The sequence below is a fragment of the Microcebus murinus genome, chromosome 12, assembly GCF_040939455.1.
Source record: "Microcebus murinus isolate Inina chromosome 12, M.murinus_Inina_mat1.0, whole genome shotgun sequence".
Taxonomy (NCBI): Eukaryota; Metazoa; Chordata; class Mammalia; order Primates; family Cheirogaleidae; genus Microcebus; species Microcebus murinus.
The window spans coordinates 15,465,601-15,481,372 of NC_134115.1; the positions used below are offsets into that span (position 1 = coordinate 15,465,601).

At 43.1% G+C, this 15,772-nt stretch overlaps 1 protein-coding gene across 1 annotated transcript in view; it reads left to right on the forward strand.

The window, feature by feature from the left end:
- The first annotated feature begins 508 nt into the window (after positions 1–508).
- The window catches only part of SLC28A3 (solute carrier family 28 member 3), a 52,676-nt gene continuing 37,412 nt past the window's right edge, over positions 509–15,772 (forward strand). The window contains exon 1 of the mRNA XM_012779806.2: positions 509–1,546. Coding sequence (XP_012635260.2) covers positions 1,487–1,546 — 60 coding nt within the window. The 5' untranslated portion in view covers positions 509–1,486. The remainder of the gene's footprint in view (positions 1,547–15,772) is intronic.

The window sequence follows — 15,772 nt, forward strand, 5'->3', positions numbered from 1 at the left end:
TTATTCTGTGTGTTTTTAAGTATATTAACTCATGTTATCATCCCAGCAATCCTTTTAAATGGCTACTATTGTTAGGAACAGAAACACAAGTGAGAGGTAATAGAAATCAGAAAAGCAGAAAGGAGAAAGCAGTTATAGAAAAAACAATAAAGAGGAAATGGTTGCGGAAAAATAAAAAAGAGGGGCCAGTTATTTCTGTCTTCAAGAATGGGGTAATTTGGCCATGGAACACTGGCCATGAACGCTGAGTCAGAGAATGGAAAAAACACCATGAATAGGCTGTGGCACTTTCCCCACCATACACATATTACAAAGAATGACTGAAGCATAACCTTTAAGTCATGTCCAAACATAGAAAGGAATTCAGTCCCCAAACAGTGATGTCTGGTTATGAATAATTGTAACTAACCTTTACCTAAGCTACTAGCATATAAAAGGGAAAACATACAAGTGGACAGTGTCTTCTCTACTCACGGAGACAGACCCGTTTCCCCTTAGGAAACGTCTCTCGCTTTGCGCCCTTAAACTTTCCTTACAATAAATTCTTCACGCATATTTGCTGAGTGTCTGGCATCTCTCTCTGCCCTGTGGGCCAAGGCTCGTGATTCTTCCTGCTCTGTGCCAAGAACAGAGAGAATTTTTTTTGTTACTTACGAGATACTTGTAACCTTAATTAAGAATATACTTAAGAGATATAAAGTCCGACAGGTAGTACAGTACTGCTGGGTATGCTTTTCTTACAAAGTCACAAGTCACAGCAGGATGGCCTGCAGTTACTATTACATTCTTTGAAACAGCTGGTACCTAAGGTACAAGAAATGGACTTCTTACAGCGCTGTTATACTGTAATACTTTCTCAGTCTGAAGCTGAGATGTAGTAAAAGGCTTTGGAGTGGCCCAGGCCTAAATGTGAATTCTCATGGTCCCTTTATTGGCTAGAATACTCTGAACAAATTAACTTTTCTGCACTTCAGTTTATCCAAGTGGAATTCGAAGTTGTTCTGAAGATGAACCCACGCCTCTCTCTGTTCCTGGCACAGAGAAAGTGATTTCGGGGGTAGCAGCCAGTCCTTACGTTCCCTGTCCCCACCACCACCACTCCTAGTCCCCGATGCCACCCACAGGAAAATGCACTATTTCACTAAGGACTACAAAGCAAGTATCATTTTCTGTTCTGTGTGCCACAAGAGTTTTCTCCCCAGAAGTGCAATCGGGAAGCCAATAATGAGGATAAAGGAAAAGATTAATGGGGTGGGCGGGCCTGAACTAGAAGCCTCCACCCCTCCAGCCTGCCTGCCCCACCCCAAACAGGTATCAGCCCAAGTCATTCAGGACATATTGCAGAACTTTCCAAACTGAGGCAGTGCCCAGGTCCCTACAACAGCAGGTGGCATCCAGACCTCAGCTGAGGCTGTTCTTTGTCACAGGTGCGGGGGACCTCCAGACCAGACATCTGAAAGCCATTGGGAGCCAGAAGCAAAATAGCATGGAGCTGAACAGCATGGCAGCCCCCGGAGCCCAGGGCTGCAGCAACACTGGCTTCCAGGTGAGTGGAGGTTTCCTCTTTAAGACCCAGACAATGGATATATTGCTCTCTCCTTAGTCCTTTGGCGTGTTTCCTCCCTAAAGCAGTGGGGTTATTGGAATGCAATAAGATTTTTCATAGCCTACATTAAGCCCATTATTTTTCTTTCTGGGGCTCCTCTGGGTTGACAAACCTGAAAAGTCTCTTTTAACCGACCTGTTTTGATCTCCACTTACCCTGTCACTTAGAAACAAGATTGCCTTTTCCTCCAGCTTTTATCCGCCCCTCTGGCTCACAGCAGGGGGTACGGTATTTACCTTTGGGCACCTTTCCAAAGCACTGGTTAGAGGGAAAGAATGGGAGAATTCAGATCCTGGATAGAGTTAGTGCCTGGGGGTTTCTTTTTCTCAAACCTAGTCCCTCAGCCCCTGCCAGGTGGTGGCCCAGGTACCTGCCCAGAGCAGTTGGATTAGGCGAACCAGTCTCACATCTTCCACCAAAACTCACGGAGTGATTAGTGCTGCTCAGCCCACGGCTGGGTGCTGCAGGGCCCCAGGGAGGAGATCTGTCAAAACACCAGGCTATGATGACTGGGTCTGGGCCGGGGATTTTCAGGGCCAGTTCTAGGCGTGCTTCCTTTCCAGACAAGACACAAAGCCCGCATGAGCAGGTGTCAACAATCCCTCAGGCTTTATAGTGGCTAGACACACAAAACAAAACTTTTAGGTGCCAGCAAAGAAAAGAAAGAGGACAGTAAAAGGGCTTGGACATCAGTCCTGACTCTTCCATCCACAAGTTCCTGTTACTTCCCTGAGCCTGGGTTTGATTTTCTGTACAATGCTCACAGTGATGCTCACCTCTGTGGGTAGGCATCAGGTTACCACTTACAGATTATAAGTGTAGGAGAGGAAAAAAATTCCTCTACCCTCTTAAGTTCAGTCCCTGGGACCTGCAAATTAAATGGACAAAAGACAGATTAACAGAAGAAAAGGCATACAAATTTTATAAATATTTCAGTGCCTGAGAGCTTCACGGAAAGAAAGTGAAAAACCCAAAGACTCGAGAGCTTATATACATACCATTATAACAAAGGGTGATAAATTGTGGAGAAGTGGTTAGACACAGGAAAGGCTGTTTGTGCTTTTAAGGCCAATGAATTGTGGGAAAGTGACTTAGGAAATATATGGGGAAAACTAATGGAAACGAAAGGTTATTTCATTCAGCTTTTTTTATGCACACTCATCTCAGTGGCATCTCTGTCTCTGGTGGTAGGGTTTTCCTCATCCTTGTATGGAAGAGGAGACACCTGTGCAAGGAAAATTTATGCTCCACCTGTAGGAGGAGAGGGGGAGGGCAGAGAGCCCTCTCTGTATCTGTTTTTTCTCAATTGCCTTCAGTTCAAAATACTCTTATCCCAAAGTGGCATATTTTAGGGGTGGCATAGCCTAATCCCCATTATAAGAGTTAAATGAGGAAAAAAACCATAAAATATGAGGCTATTTTGATTTAGCAGAATGGAAAGGATGGACGGGATGGAGTCAGAGTGAGTGTGGCAGCAATGGGGAAGGTTCACATCACGACAAATGGCCCCTAACGATAAGGAGGGCACAAAACGGTGGCTCTGTTTTCTGCCCCTCACTCTATTAAAAGAGAGCATCCCTCCCCCCGCAAGAAAGAAAGAAAAAAGATTCTTCCTAGTCCTTCTTATCATTGATTTGAAATCTGAGTTTCTACATTCCCAAGTCAACCGAGTGAATACAATTTGTCTTTCAAGAGAATCAGAAGCTTCATAACTCCTACCAAGGCAATGAGTATGAGTCTAACCTTGTTTGACATTCAGCTCTTCTGCTATGTTATCTTCTTTAAGAAAAATTAATCGATTGTAAAATGTGTGCTATTTCACTTGCATTGTTGAATAGACATTAACATTCCATCCAGACTTCCAAAGAAGTTAGGATACTTACTAATTCACATTGCCCTCATCTGTGAATTGTTCTGGAAACCCATTTTTCCTCTTTGTTACAGTGCCCTTTGGTAAAGCAACGTTTTGATTTTACTAAGCAGAACTACTCTCACAGCATGAAGAGCTACTGTGGGTCCCCCAAAGGCCTGTGCCGGTGAAACATGGTAGAGATGCAGTGAATACACATGTCTATGGGGTACCTGGACAAGCTCTCATTTGGGTTGCCCTTCACAGAAGTGAGCAACCAATCCCTGGAGCTAATACTCCATTCAGAAAGCTTAAACAGGAGCACGAAGTCAGTGATACAGGTCAGAAGACAGAAATAGTATCATATCCAGGAGAAGACTTCATAACTAGAGAACATTTCACAAATGAGGGTAGATTTTATAATCAACGGTGGAAATGGATGCTTTTTTATGAAAAAGTAACTTCTCATGGCTGAAGATGGAAATGACTTCATTCTATAGCCGTCATCAATAAGGCATTTGCTATTTATGAAAGAAGTTTAGATTGACATTTGAAGCAGTGGGTATATGTGGAATATCTAATATTTCTTATGTTTTATTTTTAAATATTTTTAAAACTTAGAACAGTCAACAAACTGGCTCTTGATTTTGTACCAGATGTTCCCATACAACTGTGAAAAATAAAAGCTTAAAAGGACAAAAAAAAAAAAAAACCCACCCCAAAACCCCAGATAGCACCCCCAGGCCCCAGGTTTCTGAGCAGGGCATCTCAAACCCAGCAGAGACCATACCAAGGACACCAACACCAACAAGCAGTGACCGGGTTCTTGCTTGGTTTCCAACAAGAATATTTAGAGACATGTATGTATTCCACGTAATCAGTGATTGCTCCCTAGATGTGGCCACCCTTAAGAAGGGTCACCAGTTGGAGAAGGAATGATACACTGTTCTTGTCCTCAGGAGCAGGACGAGCAGAAACAAACAAGCAATTACGATATGATTGGTGTAAAAAAAAATTGCTGGAGCTTTGCTCCGAGTGCATTCTAAATAACCAACTGTATTTGGACCGAGGCCAACTGGGGAGTCTGTGACAGCAGCACGAAGGGCGGGGGACTTGGGGAGGGCTTGCGGGATGGGCAGGGACCTCCCCCTCAAAGCAGGAGGGGGGTCGACAGAGCATGGCAGGCAAGGAGAACTGTCTGTACACAGGCCCAGCGCCCGAGAGAGAGAGAGAGAGAGAGACAGAGACAGAGACAGAGACAGAGACAGAGACAGAGAGACAGAGAGGAGCGTATGCGTCTGGGTTGGAGGTAGGGAACGGGACAGGCTGGCACCAGGTCATGTGGCCTCTGCATGCCAAGGAAGGGACAGCTCAAAATTTGCACCATCAAATTATGCATTTTAAAGATCACTCTGGTGGCCCTGTTGAAAGTGTATGAAGATGGAGCGAGATTTGTTTGTGGTTGAGACAGTGGTCGGGCAGTTAGTATCAGAATCTTAACTAGGCGAGAGGCAGTGGGCACAGATGCTGGGGTGGAAATATCGATACTGACAAAGAGGCCCCTCCATGGTGAAAATTAAGAGTAAGAATGAGGATGTAAGAGCTGCTCTGGCTCTGAAGATTTCAGTTTTCTTCTGTAAGATAACATCATAATGAGACCTGTCTTGGATTCTTAAGAATATTAAACGAGCTAGTAGTAATATACGTAAATAAACGTTTGCAATATAGATGTACTTATGCAAACAGTGCCTGGCACATAGTATGAGTGTAATAATGGTAGGTTTTGGTGCAGGGGGTAGGGTAAGGAGAATGAGGGGTCAACATTCCTGGCTTGGGATGTCCACTTGGAAGGGATTCCCTTTGTTAAGACAGGAAGTCTAGGAATAAGCTTGGAGCAAGGAACAGAATGAATTCCACCTGAGGCCTGTTGGTTGAAATTAAGGCGACTCCAAACATCTCGGCAAAGGTGGAGTGGAAGCAGGACGCTTGCAGTGTGTGCTCCCCTGGAGCTCAGAACAGGACACAGAATTAATTGGGGGTTGTTGACATGGACATGAGCAAGGCGTGGATAAGACCACCGTGGAGGGACTCGTGGGAAACGCCGGCATTTGTGGAGTGAGGGAGAGAAGGAAGCCAGAGAGGGCCACAGGGAGAGGAAGCGCGGCAGAACCAGGAGAAGGGAGGACTGGGGAGGACAAGGGGAAAGAGAGCACGGTCGGCAGAAAAGCGCGGGACTGCAGAGCCCACAGACGGAGGCCACAGGTTCATCGGTGACCACCGGCTAGAGGTGACCGGCGACCCCGGGGTCAGGGGGAGTTTATGTTATGAGTGGGAGTTACACCAGAAAAGGTGGTAGGAGAATGAAGGTTCTTGGGGGAGAGGGGCATGGGGGAGGGGGAGGGGACAGGGAAGAGAAAGAGGCTTGGGAGGCAAAGTTGGGGGAATGCTCTTTTGTTTTTAGTTTTTAATTGTTAAATATAAGGAAAAATACATAAGAACCACCTATTATAAGGTGAACTGCCACCCAGGTCAAGAAACAGGGCACTGCCATCGCTCAGGAGTCCCAGCCCTGCACGTACCACCGCTGCCCCCTACCCAAGGCTGAGCCCAGCCAGCGGCAACCACCCACCCACCCTTAGGATCATTTTGCTTTTTTTTTTGAGACAACCTCACTCTGTTACCCAGGGTAGAGTGAGTGCGGTGGTGTCAGCCTAGCTCACTGCAACCTCAATCTCCTGGGCTCAAGCAATCCTTCTGCCTCAGCCTCCCAAGTATCTGGGACTACAGAGATGAGCCACCATGCCTGGCTAATTTTTCCAATATATTTTTAGTTGGCCAATTAATTTCTTTCTATTTTTAGTAGAGACGGGTCTCGCTCTTGCTCAGGCTGGTTTCGAACTCCTGACCTTGAGCGATCCTCCCGCCTCAGCCTCCCAGAGTGCTAGGATTACAGGCGTGAGCCACCGCGCCCGGCCTTTTTTTGCTTTTCTTTACACCTAAATTTCTACTTATGAATCCCCAAGCAGCACTTCTTCCTGCTTTTGTGCTTTAAATAATAGAAACATACAAAATGCATTCCTTGCTTATTTTAAAATGTTTATATGGATTTCAACAGAATGAATTCTTCTGTATCTGGCTCCTTTTGCTGAGCTGTTTCTAAGATGCAGCCGTGGTGCTGCATGTCACCACAGCACATCCAATGGCACACAGCACCCTGTCCTATAAACATTCCACAAATGATACATTTCACTACTCTTAGCGGACATTTGTGTTGTTAAATTTGGAGTCATTTGGAGCTTCTACAAGCAATGTAGCTGGTACCAAAAATCCAGAAAGTTCTTCGGCTTTGGCACCTGTCCCCACCCCCAAGGCTACATCAGAAGGACAAGTGGTTTGAGAAGAAGGAAAGGGAGGTTTATTAATTTGCTGACAAATGAGAATGGCAGACTCCAGTCTTTTTTTTTTTTTTTTTTTTTTGGGAAGCAGAGTCTCACTTTGTTGCCCAGGCTAGAGTGAGTGCTGTGGCGTCAGCCTAGCTCACAGCAACCTCAAACTCCTGGGCTCAAGCAATCCTTCTGCCTCAGCATCCCGGGTAGCTGGGACTACAGGCATGCACCACCATGCCCGGCTAATTTTTTCTATATATATTAGTTGGCCAATTAATTTCTTTTTTTTTTTTTTATAATTTTTTTTTTTTTAAAGCACCGTGATTGTGCAAAATTTCTTTCTATTTATGGTAGAGACGGGATCTCACTCTTGCTCAGGCTGGTCTCAAACTCCTGAGCTCAAGCAATCCACCCACCTTGGCCTCCCAGAGTGCTAGGATTACAGGCATGAGCCACCGTGCCTGGCCCAGACTCCCGTCTTAAGGTACCAGTGTCCTATCTATAAGCAGAAATACAGTGCTTTTTAAAGGAGTGTTTTCAGTTTTAGGCTATTTTAACTATAGTCAATGGTCCTGATCAAGCCCTCCTCCAGGGGAGACAGTGTCCATTACTCTTGTCTGGATAATTTTGCTGAGCCATCCATCTGTGGAACAAAGAACAAAGGACATTTCCCTGTCCCTCTGATTCCTGGCCCCAGGCAAGAATGTAGATTTTTAATTCTCAAAAAGAGTGGAGGAGGTTTTAAAGAGATAGCAAGAACACTTTTGTTAAAGGGTGCCCTTTGCATCCCAACTCAAGTTCCCTATTCCTGTGAATAAGCACTGATAGATTCCACGGGCGGCCCTGGAAACACCCAGCCTACACTAGCTCTGAGGCCAGTTGGGTGGAACCAGCTTAGGATGGCTTAAGGTAGGAATAGACTCGGGAAATTGGCCTTCACTCTGCACAAACACAGGGAAGGCTGAGTTACTCAATGAATCGCCTGGTGAGCCAGCCAGGCAGGTTTGGAGAGTGTGTTAAATGGAGGGCAAAATTTGGGAGGCCATATAAGTGTAAGTCTCATTAGGAACCAAAACCTGCTGGGACATTGGCACAGACTTCTCAACTAGATCCTTGTGATATCAAAGTTCTGAGGTTAGGCCGGGCGCGGTGGCTCACGCCAGTAATCCTAGCAGTCTGGGAGGCCCAGGCGGGTGGATCGCTCAAGGACAGGAGTTCAAAACCAGCCTGAGCGAGACCCTGTCTGTACTAAAAAAAATAGAAAGAAATTAACCAACTAAAAATATATATACAAATTAAAAAATTAGCCGGGCATGGTGGCGCATGCCTGTAATCCCAGCTACTTGGGAGGCTGAGGCAGAAGGATTGCTTGAGCCCAGGAGTTTGAGATTGCTGTGAGCTAGGCTGATGTCACGGCACTTACCACTCTAGCCTGGGCAATAAAGTCTGTCTCAAAAAAAAAAAAAAAAGTTTCTGAGGTTAGAAGTAATTACACAAAGCACAGAGGAAGAGTCATTTGTCCTCAAGACACTAGTCAGGGAGTTTAACATGAATCACACTCAAATTATTAAGTCGTGTCTTAAATAGCTCAGGCTGAAACTTGATTTTTTTCTTTCCACAACTGAATTACAATACAGAAAACACGTGATAATAATTTGCTTTTGTGAGGGAGGTTAAAAAAAAAACTCTCTACTCTTTCCTCAAATTTGCACAATCACATCTAGACTTATTCCTATAGGAAAATAGCACAGGGGACAATAAAACAAGTCACTTCCATGACATCTTAGAGGGAAAGGATGTAGAGGATTCGGTTTTGCCTCATTCAGGCTTTCTTGGAGTGGTTCCCATTGAAAGAATGAGCCACTTACTCATCAGTGGCTGAGGCATTAGAAAGAAAATAGGAAATGACATTGTAGAAAACGTACATTTTTGCTGAGGGCTAAGGCAGAACATTCTAATAAATATATATCACAAGCCACATGTAATTTAAAAATTTCCTACAGGTCCATTGAAAAATGTAAAATGAAAGAGGTATGACTTGTATTTTAAATATATTTTATTGAAACTAATATATTAAAGTTAATGATATTTTAATTTTATTTCATACCAAGTCTTTGACATCTAGTGTATAGTTTATACTTACAGTACATGTCAACTGTAATACTAAATTTTTATCAGAAATACTTGGTATGTATTGAGGTTTCATAAAATGTATAGTTGAAAAAAAGCAAATTCATAACCAAGTTGTTCCAAACATACTTAAATGGTTTCCAATAAATTAATCTAGTGTCCATTTTTTAATTTAAATTAAAATTAAATTAAGGTCCTCAGTTATTTGTCTTCTCTCATTTTTCTTGGTCTCTCTTTTTTTTCCTGGACCTTTCTTTTTTGGGAGGGTGATTGTTACTAATTCAATCTCCTTACTTGTTGTTAGTTTTGCTGAGCTTTTCTATTTCTTCTTGAGTCAGTTGAACCAACTTGGGTTTCAATGATTCTCTCTATAGTTTTTCTATTCTCTGTATCATTTATCTCCACTGTAATGTTTATTATTTCCTTGCCTCTGCCAACTTTGGGCTTACTTGGCTATTTTTTTTCTTGTTTGTTACAGTAGAAGATTAGGTTATTGATTTGAGATCTTTGATAATACAAACAATTATGGCTATAAATTTGCCTCTCAGCACTGCTTTGGCTATATCCCATAAATTTGGGTTTATTACCTCCTTAGTTTTATTCTTACCAAATTGTTTCCTAACTCCCCTTATGATTTCTTTGTTAGTCCATTGGTTATTTAGAGTGTTTTATTTCCACATGTTTTATTAAAATCAGAATTTCCTTCTTTTATTTATTTCTCATTTTTCCATTGTGTTAAGAGAAGATACATTGTATGATTTCAAACTTTTTAAATTTATAGAGATTTTGGGGGGTTTTTGCCTAACATAATGGTGTATCTTGAGCACTTGAGAAGAATGTATATGTATTTTACTGTTGTTGATGGAATGTTCTGCATAAATATGTAAGGTCTAGTTGGTTGATAGCATTGTTCAATTTCTCTGTTTTCTTATTGATCATCTCTCTAGTTCTATCCATTATTGACAATGAGGTATTGAAATAGCCAACTAATGTTGAATTGTCTATTTCTCCCTTAATTCTGCCAGTTTTCATTTGTTTAGAGCTCTTATTTAGAGCTCTTTTATTAGAGCTCTAACATACACATACGTTTATAAATATTAGCTTTTTGATGGATTGACTCTTTTACCATTATAACATGTCTTTTGTCTCTAGAAACAATTTTTGTCTTAAAATCTATTTCATCTGACATTATAGCCACTCTTGCTACTCTTTTCATGGCATATATTTACCATTCTTTTCTTTCAACCTATTTAGGTCTTTAAATCTAAAGTTTTCTCTTGTAGACAGTGTATAGTTGGATCGTGTTTTATTTTCCATTCTGCCAATGTCTGCCTTTTAACTGAAATTGAAGGATTTAATCCATTTATAGTTAATGCAATTACTGATAAAGTAGGATTTGCATCTGTTATTTTGTGTGTATGTATACCTATATATTTATACGTACTCTCACACACATACACATATATAATATTACATCTTTTTCCCCCTTCATTACTTCCTCTTTTGTGTTAGATGAATATTTTCTAGTGTACCAATTTAATTCTTACTTTAGCTTGTTTTCCCCAGCTGTTACTGCCACCTCAGAAGCTGCCTGTGTTAGATAATTTCCCGCAGGGAAATAGTACTGAGTAAGCTCTGAGTCAGATCAAATAAAAACAAGGTAGATTTTCTAAGATCCGATAATTACAGTTTTCTGGGAATTGCACTTTGAGGGGAGCTCCACCCCGTTTTGCTCCCGCCATAGGCTGTACGCTGTTGGTATTCACTGTGATCACGGTTGTTAAGGGTATCATGGAGAGAGGGGACTGAAACTAGGGAAATTTAAGATACCATAAAGCTTGATGTTCTAAGATTCAGCCATTTAACTTGAAAAACACTTTCTGGATTGCTGCAAGCCTTAGTACTTTTTCAAAGTTCTAAGAAAGTAATTTTGATGGTTGTCAGTGTGTTGCATGGTACCGGCTACCTCTCTAGGCTAGAATGGGTCGGAGCAGGGCAGGGCTGAAGTTCTGAGGCCATTATGTCTCATTTTACCAAAACTGGGGGAAGAATGTAGGCATCTAATAGTGACAGAACAAGGAAAGGAGAAGGAGATTGAATTCTACTGTTTCTGTCTTGAATGTACCAAGAAAGATGTCCTGCTGGTTTTAAGAGGCATCCTTTGAGGCTCGGTTGAATACAGAGTAAGATCTAGGTTGTTACCCATCTCTTCTCAGTAATGACTGCAAAACCCCTGATCAGCCATGGGGCCACCAGCTTCAGTTGGCTCACGAGGCATCGTGTCCTGCAAGTACATCCCTGACCTTCAGAGGGTAGGCTGCAGACGTTTTCAGAAAAATGCTCTTACTTCAATTAGGATAGAACCAAGACTCGCTCCCAGGCTGTACTTTCATGTTTTGAACAAATTCAAAAACTTTGTTTTTTTCATCTGTGAGGCAAACTCTTTTGACATAAACATGACATTTATTTTTTTTTATTTTTATATATTTTTTTGAGATAGATTCTCGCTTTGTTGCCCAGGCTAGAGTGAGTGCCGTGGCGTCAGCCTAGCTCACTCACAGCAACCTCAAACTCCTGGGCTCAAGCAATCCTCCTGCCTCAGCCTCCCAAGCAGCTGGGACTACAGGCATGCGCCACCATGCCTGGCTAATTTTTTCTGTAGATGTTAGTTGGCCAATTAATTTCTTTCTATTTATAGTAGAGACGGGGTCTCGCTCTTGCTCAGGCTGGTTTCAAACTCCTGGCCTCGAGCGATCCGCCCGCCTCAGCCTCCCAGAGAGCTAGGATTACAGGCGTGAGCCACCGCGCCCGGCCACGTGACATTTATTGATTCCACAAAAATGTACTGAGCTCTGACCTTGTGCCAGGCATTATGCTAGGAGCTGGAAACAGAAAGCTACTGTTTGGTTAAAATTAGTCAAACAATGACAAACTAGCTCAGTACTGTCTGTGAAAAGTTGTGTTCGTGGCATACGTAGTAATACAACCTGCACTCCACAGTCCCTTCATTTAAAGTGAGGGTGGTCTTCCCTGCTGTGGCCTCTGGTCCAGGCACTGTTGATGTTGAATAGAGAAACCAGGCCCTGGATGCTAGCTAAACTATTATTTGTCAAACTGAAAAAAAAATCAAAGGTGAGAGTATCTGCAGTTTTACATGGAAGGGTTATTGTGAGCGCCAAGCCTGAGCCTCTGTCCCACAGAAGTTTGGAACTCCTGTCTTCAGACTAGATACACCCAGACAGAGTACGGCACGATTTTCACTCAGAGCTACGATTCTGGGTGGTTGGTAGTATCTAATTCCACTCCACACCTGGGCTAGGTGTTTGACCCAGATGCCCCTGACAGCCTTGGTATGACTAATTCTCTTCTTTTCCTTTAAAACGACGTTAAAAAAAAAAAGAGAGAAAAAGAAGGATGGTATGCACATCATGTGTTACCTGGAAATAAATAAAGAGATTTCTTAGGAGAGACAGGTGAGTCACCTAGTTGAGGAGCCTCCTGTTGGTGTTCAGGAGCAAAGTGAATGATTACTGGGAATGGTTGAGTCAGGAAGCAAGGAAATGTCCCTGAAGTCTTTCTCAATCCTCCTTCCGGAATCCTGACTCTGCAAATTCAAACCTTTGTTTTTGTTTTCTTTTCCTCTGTGAGGCAAAACTCTTTGACATGAGCATGACAGTTACTGATTCAACAAAAATGTACTGAGCCCTGACCCTGTGCCAGGCAGTATGCTAGGAGCCGCAGACAGAAAGCTACTGCTTGGTTAAAATTAGTTAAACAATGGCAAACTAGCTCAATACTGTCTGTGAAAAGTACTTATTCATGGCACGAGAAGGTGACCTCACCTAGTTTGGGGGTCAGGGAGTTATTCCATTTTCCAAATGTTCCAAATGAACAATTTATATGCTTTCATTCTTTCATTCATTCATTCGACAAAGTATATTGAGCAACAACTGTGCTAGGTGGAAGGAAAATACTCAGTAGGGCACAAAGGAGATAGCTCCCCAAGCTACCACGTCAAGCACTGTTTTCCCATATTACATTATGTGGGGAAATCAAGGCCCCAGATGGAAGGCAGGAGAGGCGGGAGCTGGGAGACTGACAGGGTGGGAAAGAGGCAGGCAGGAGTGGAGGCCAGTTCTCCTGATTTACCTCAAGGCTTTCTCAAGTGTCAAAATCTTGATCCCAAGAATCCAAAACCAATGATAAAGTAGATTTAAAACTAAATTTGTGGGCCAGGCCCCATGGCTCACACCTGTAATCCTAGCACTCTGAGAACCTGAGGCAGGAGGATCACTTGAGGTCAGGAGTTCCAGACCAGCCTGAGCAAGACCAAGACCCTGACTCTACAAAAATTAGAAAAATTAGCCAGGTGTAACTAAAGTAATGATATAAATTCCTCTGTGAAACATGGTCATCAAGAGACCCATTGATGTGAGGCGAGGTGCTTTTCCCCAGGGGAAAGTGTCAGCCGCAGTCCGAAAGGCGCCAAGACAGGCAAAGCTGCTCTCGTGGACGTTCCAGTGGCCTCACTCCAGTAGCACAATCCACGAAGTCGTGCGGCTGCTCACCGGCGGGTCCTCCGTGCCTGTCGGCGCCCCTCCCTTTCAACTGTGCTACTTTACAGCTTCACTAGCTCTTTAAATTTTTAAAATTTTTCTAATTCAATTTATTGAGCCCCGGGTTTCTCATCTACCAGACAGACTCCACTGGTTCAGAAACAACCGCAAGGAAAAAGTTGGTTAGAGAGTACGGGGTCTAATTTGTGCAGCCACGGAGATTTGCAAGAAAAGTTGCTTAACTGAAGGCTGGACCCAAACAGGTAGAGCACGTGGGAGCGAAGGTCCACTTGCACGGCGTGTGGGGTCCAGCAAGGAGGGGACAGACCAAGGTGCTCACAGAGACATTTCTAGGAGCCAGATTCCTGTTGACTCACTTCCCCGTTCCTCTGCAGAGTGTAAAGTCTTTACATTAGAGAAGAAGGGGCAGAGGAGGAAGAATTTAGAAAGCACAGGAGGGGGCAAGAGAGGCAGCCTGTCGTGCTCCAAGTACAGACTGTACCGTGTGTGGCGGAGACCTTGGCTGGAGATAAATGGCCTCTAGTGAAGGAGGAAAGTGATGAGTTTCTGAGAAAAGGCAGATTGGGGGTGGCGGTGCGGAATGTCTAGAGAGGGTCACAGATAGAAAGGCTAAAAATCCTTACTAAATCATGACAAGCTATTCAAGTGAAGAGTTGGGCTTCAGAGTCAGACTGCCTGGATTTTCCGGGCCCACCATTTAGGCAACATACCTAATGTCTCTGTACCTGTTTCTTCATTGGAAACGAGGTATCCTAATACCCCGCATCATAGGACTATAGGAAAGTAACGTATAGCACTGGTGCCTAGCCGATGCTCAAGTATCAGCTATCAATCAAACCATTTAGTTGGAGATGCTGTTTATATATTTTTTTCTTTTTTTTTTTTGTTTGAGACAGAATCTCGCTTTGTTGCCCAGGCTAGAGTGAGTGCCGTGGCGTCAGCCTAGCTCACAGCAACCTCACACTCCTGAGCTCAAGCAATCCTCCTGCCTCAGCCACCCGAGTAGCGGGGACTACAGGCATGCACCACCATGCCCAGCTAGTTTTTTCTATATATATTAGTTGCCCAATTAATTTCTTTCTATTTATAGTAGAGACGGGGTCTCGCTCTTGCTCAGGCTGGTTTCGAACTCCTGACCTCGAGCAATCCGCCCACCTCGGCCTCCCAAAGTGCTGGGATTACAGGCATGAGCCACCGCGCCCGGCCATATTTTTTTCTTTTGTTTATATTTTTATTTATTTTTTTTGTAGATGAGGGTCTCAATATACTGACCAGGCTGATCTCCAACTCCTGGCCTCAAGGGATCCTCCCACCTCTGCCTCCCAAAGTGCTGGGATTACAGGTGTGAGCCTCTGCACCTGGCCAAAATATGCCTTTTTTTTAAAGCAAATGCTGGAATCTGTTGTTGTAAGACCTATGGATAGAAGGTGCCAGCATGCAGCTTTGAATTTTCATCATGTGGGCAAAACGTAAAACTTCAAATCCCTTAGGTCCTGCCGGCCTGGGAGACGTTGACTCTCAACATCTGGTCTCGTCAAAGGACTTTCTAACATTATCTTTCAAATATTTTGGGTCATTCTGAGCCATTTGCTATTTAGCCAAATGCATTTCTTAAGAAATGTTTTATATGTTGTAAATTTATTCTATGTGTTTCTAATATGGTAATTTACATTTGTTTAATCAGTACTCTTTGGGAAGAAAAGCTTAATGGCCAAGGTGATTTTAGAGATCACCAAAAAGTAACTTTTTCCCGAAAGCAGATTAGAGGTCAATTTTATTGAATGTGCAGGAAGATCCCAAGTTGTGATACTTGCTGCATAAGCTAATCACTGCAAAAGCAAATCATGATTTTGAATAGCTTAGGGGCTATTTAAGGTGCTCCAAGATGAAGCTATCATTAGTGATGTCCAATGTCTCTTGACACAACCTTTATCTCTCCCCCTCTTTTCCTTATTTTATCTCATTACAATGACAGACTTGAATGAAGAAGTGAAGCCATGTTTCTTGTTCCTATTTTAAGAAATAAATCTTTTCAGGACGTATCTGATGAAATTGTTTCACAGACAGGTGTTATATTCTCCATATCTTTTTTCATGCTATAAATAGTATATGACACATAACGTTTCTTAACCTCACAAACCTTGAGTATCAGGAGCCCTGTAGAAAAAAAAGACTTCCCATCACTGGCCTGCTGTGCCCATGTTGAAAGCATTTTTATAAACAA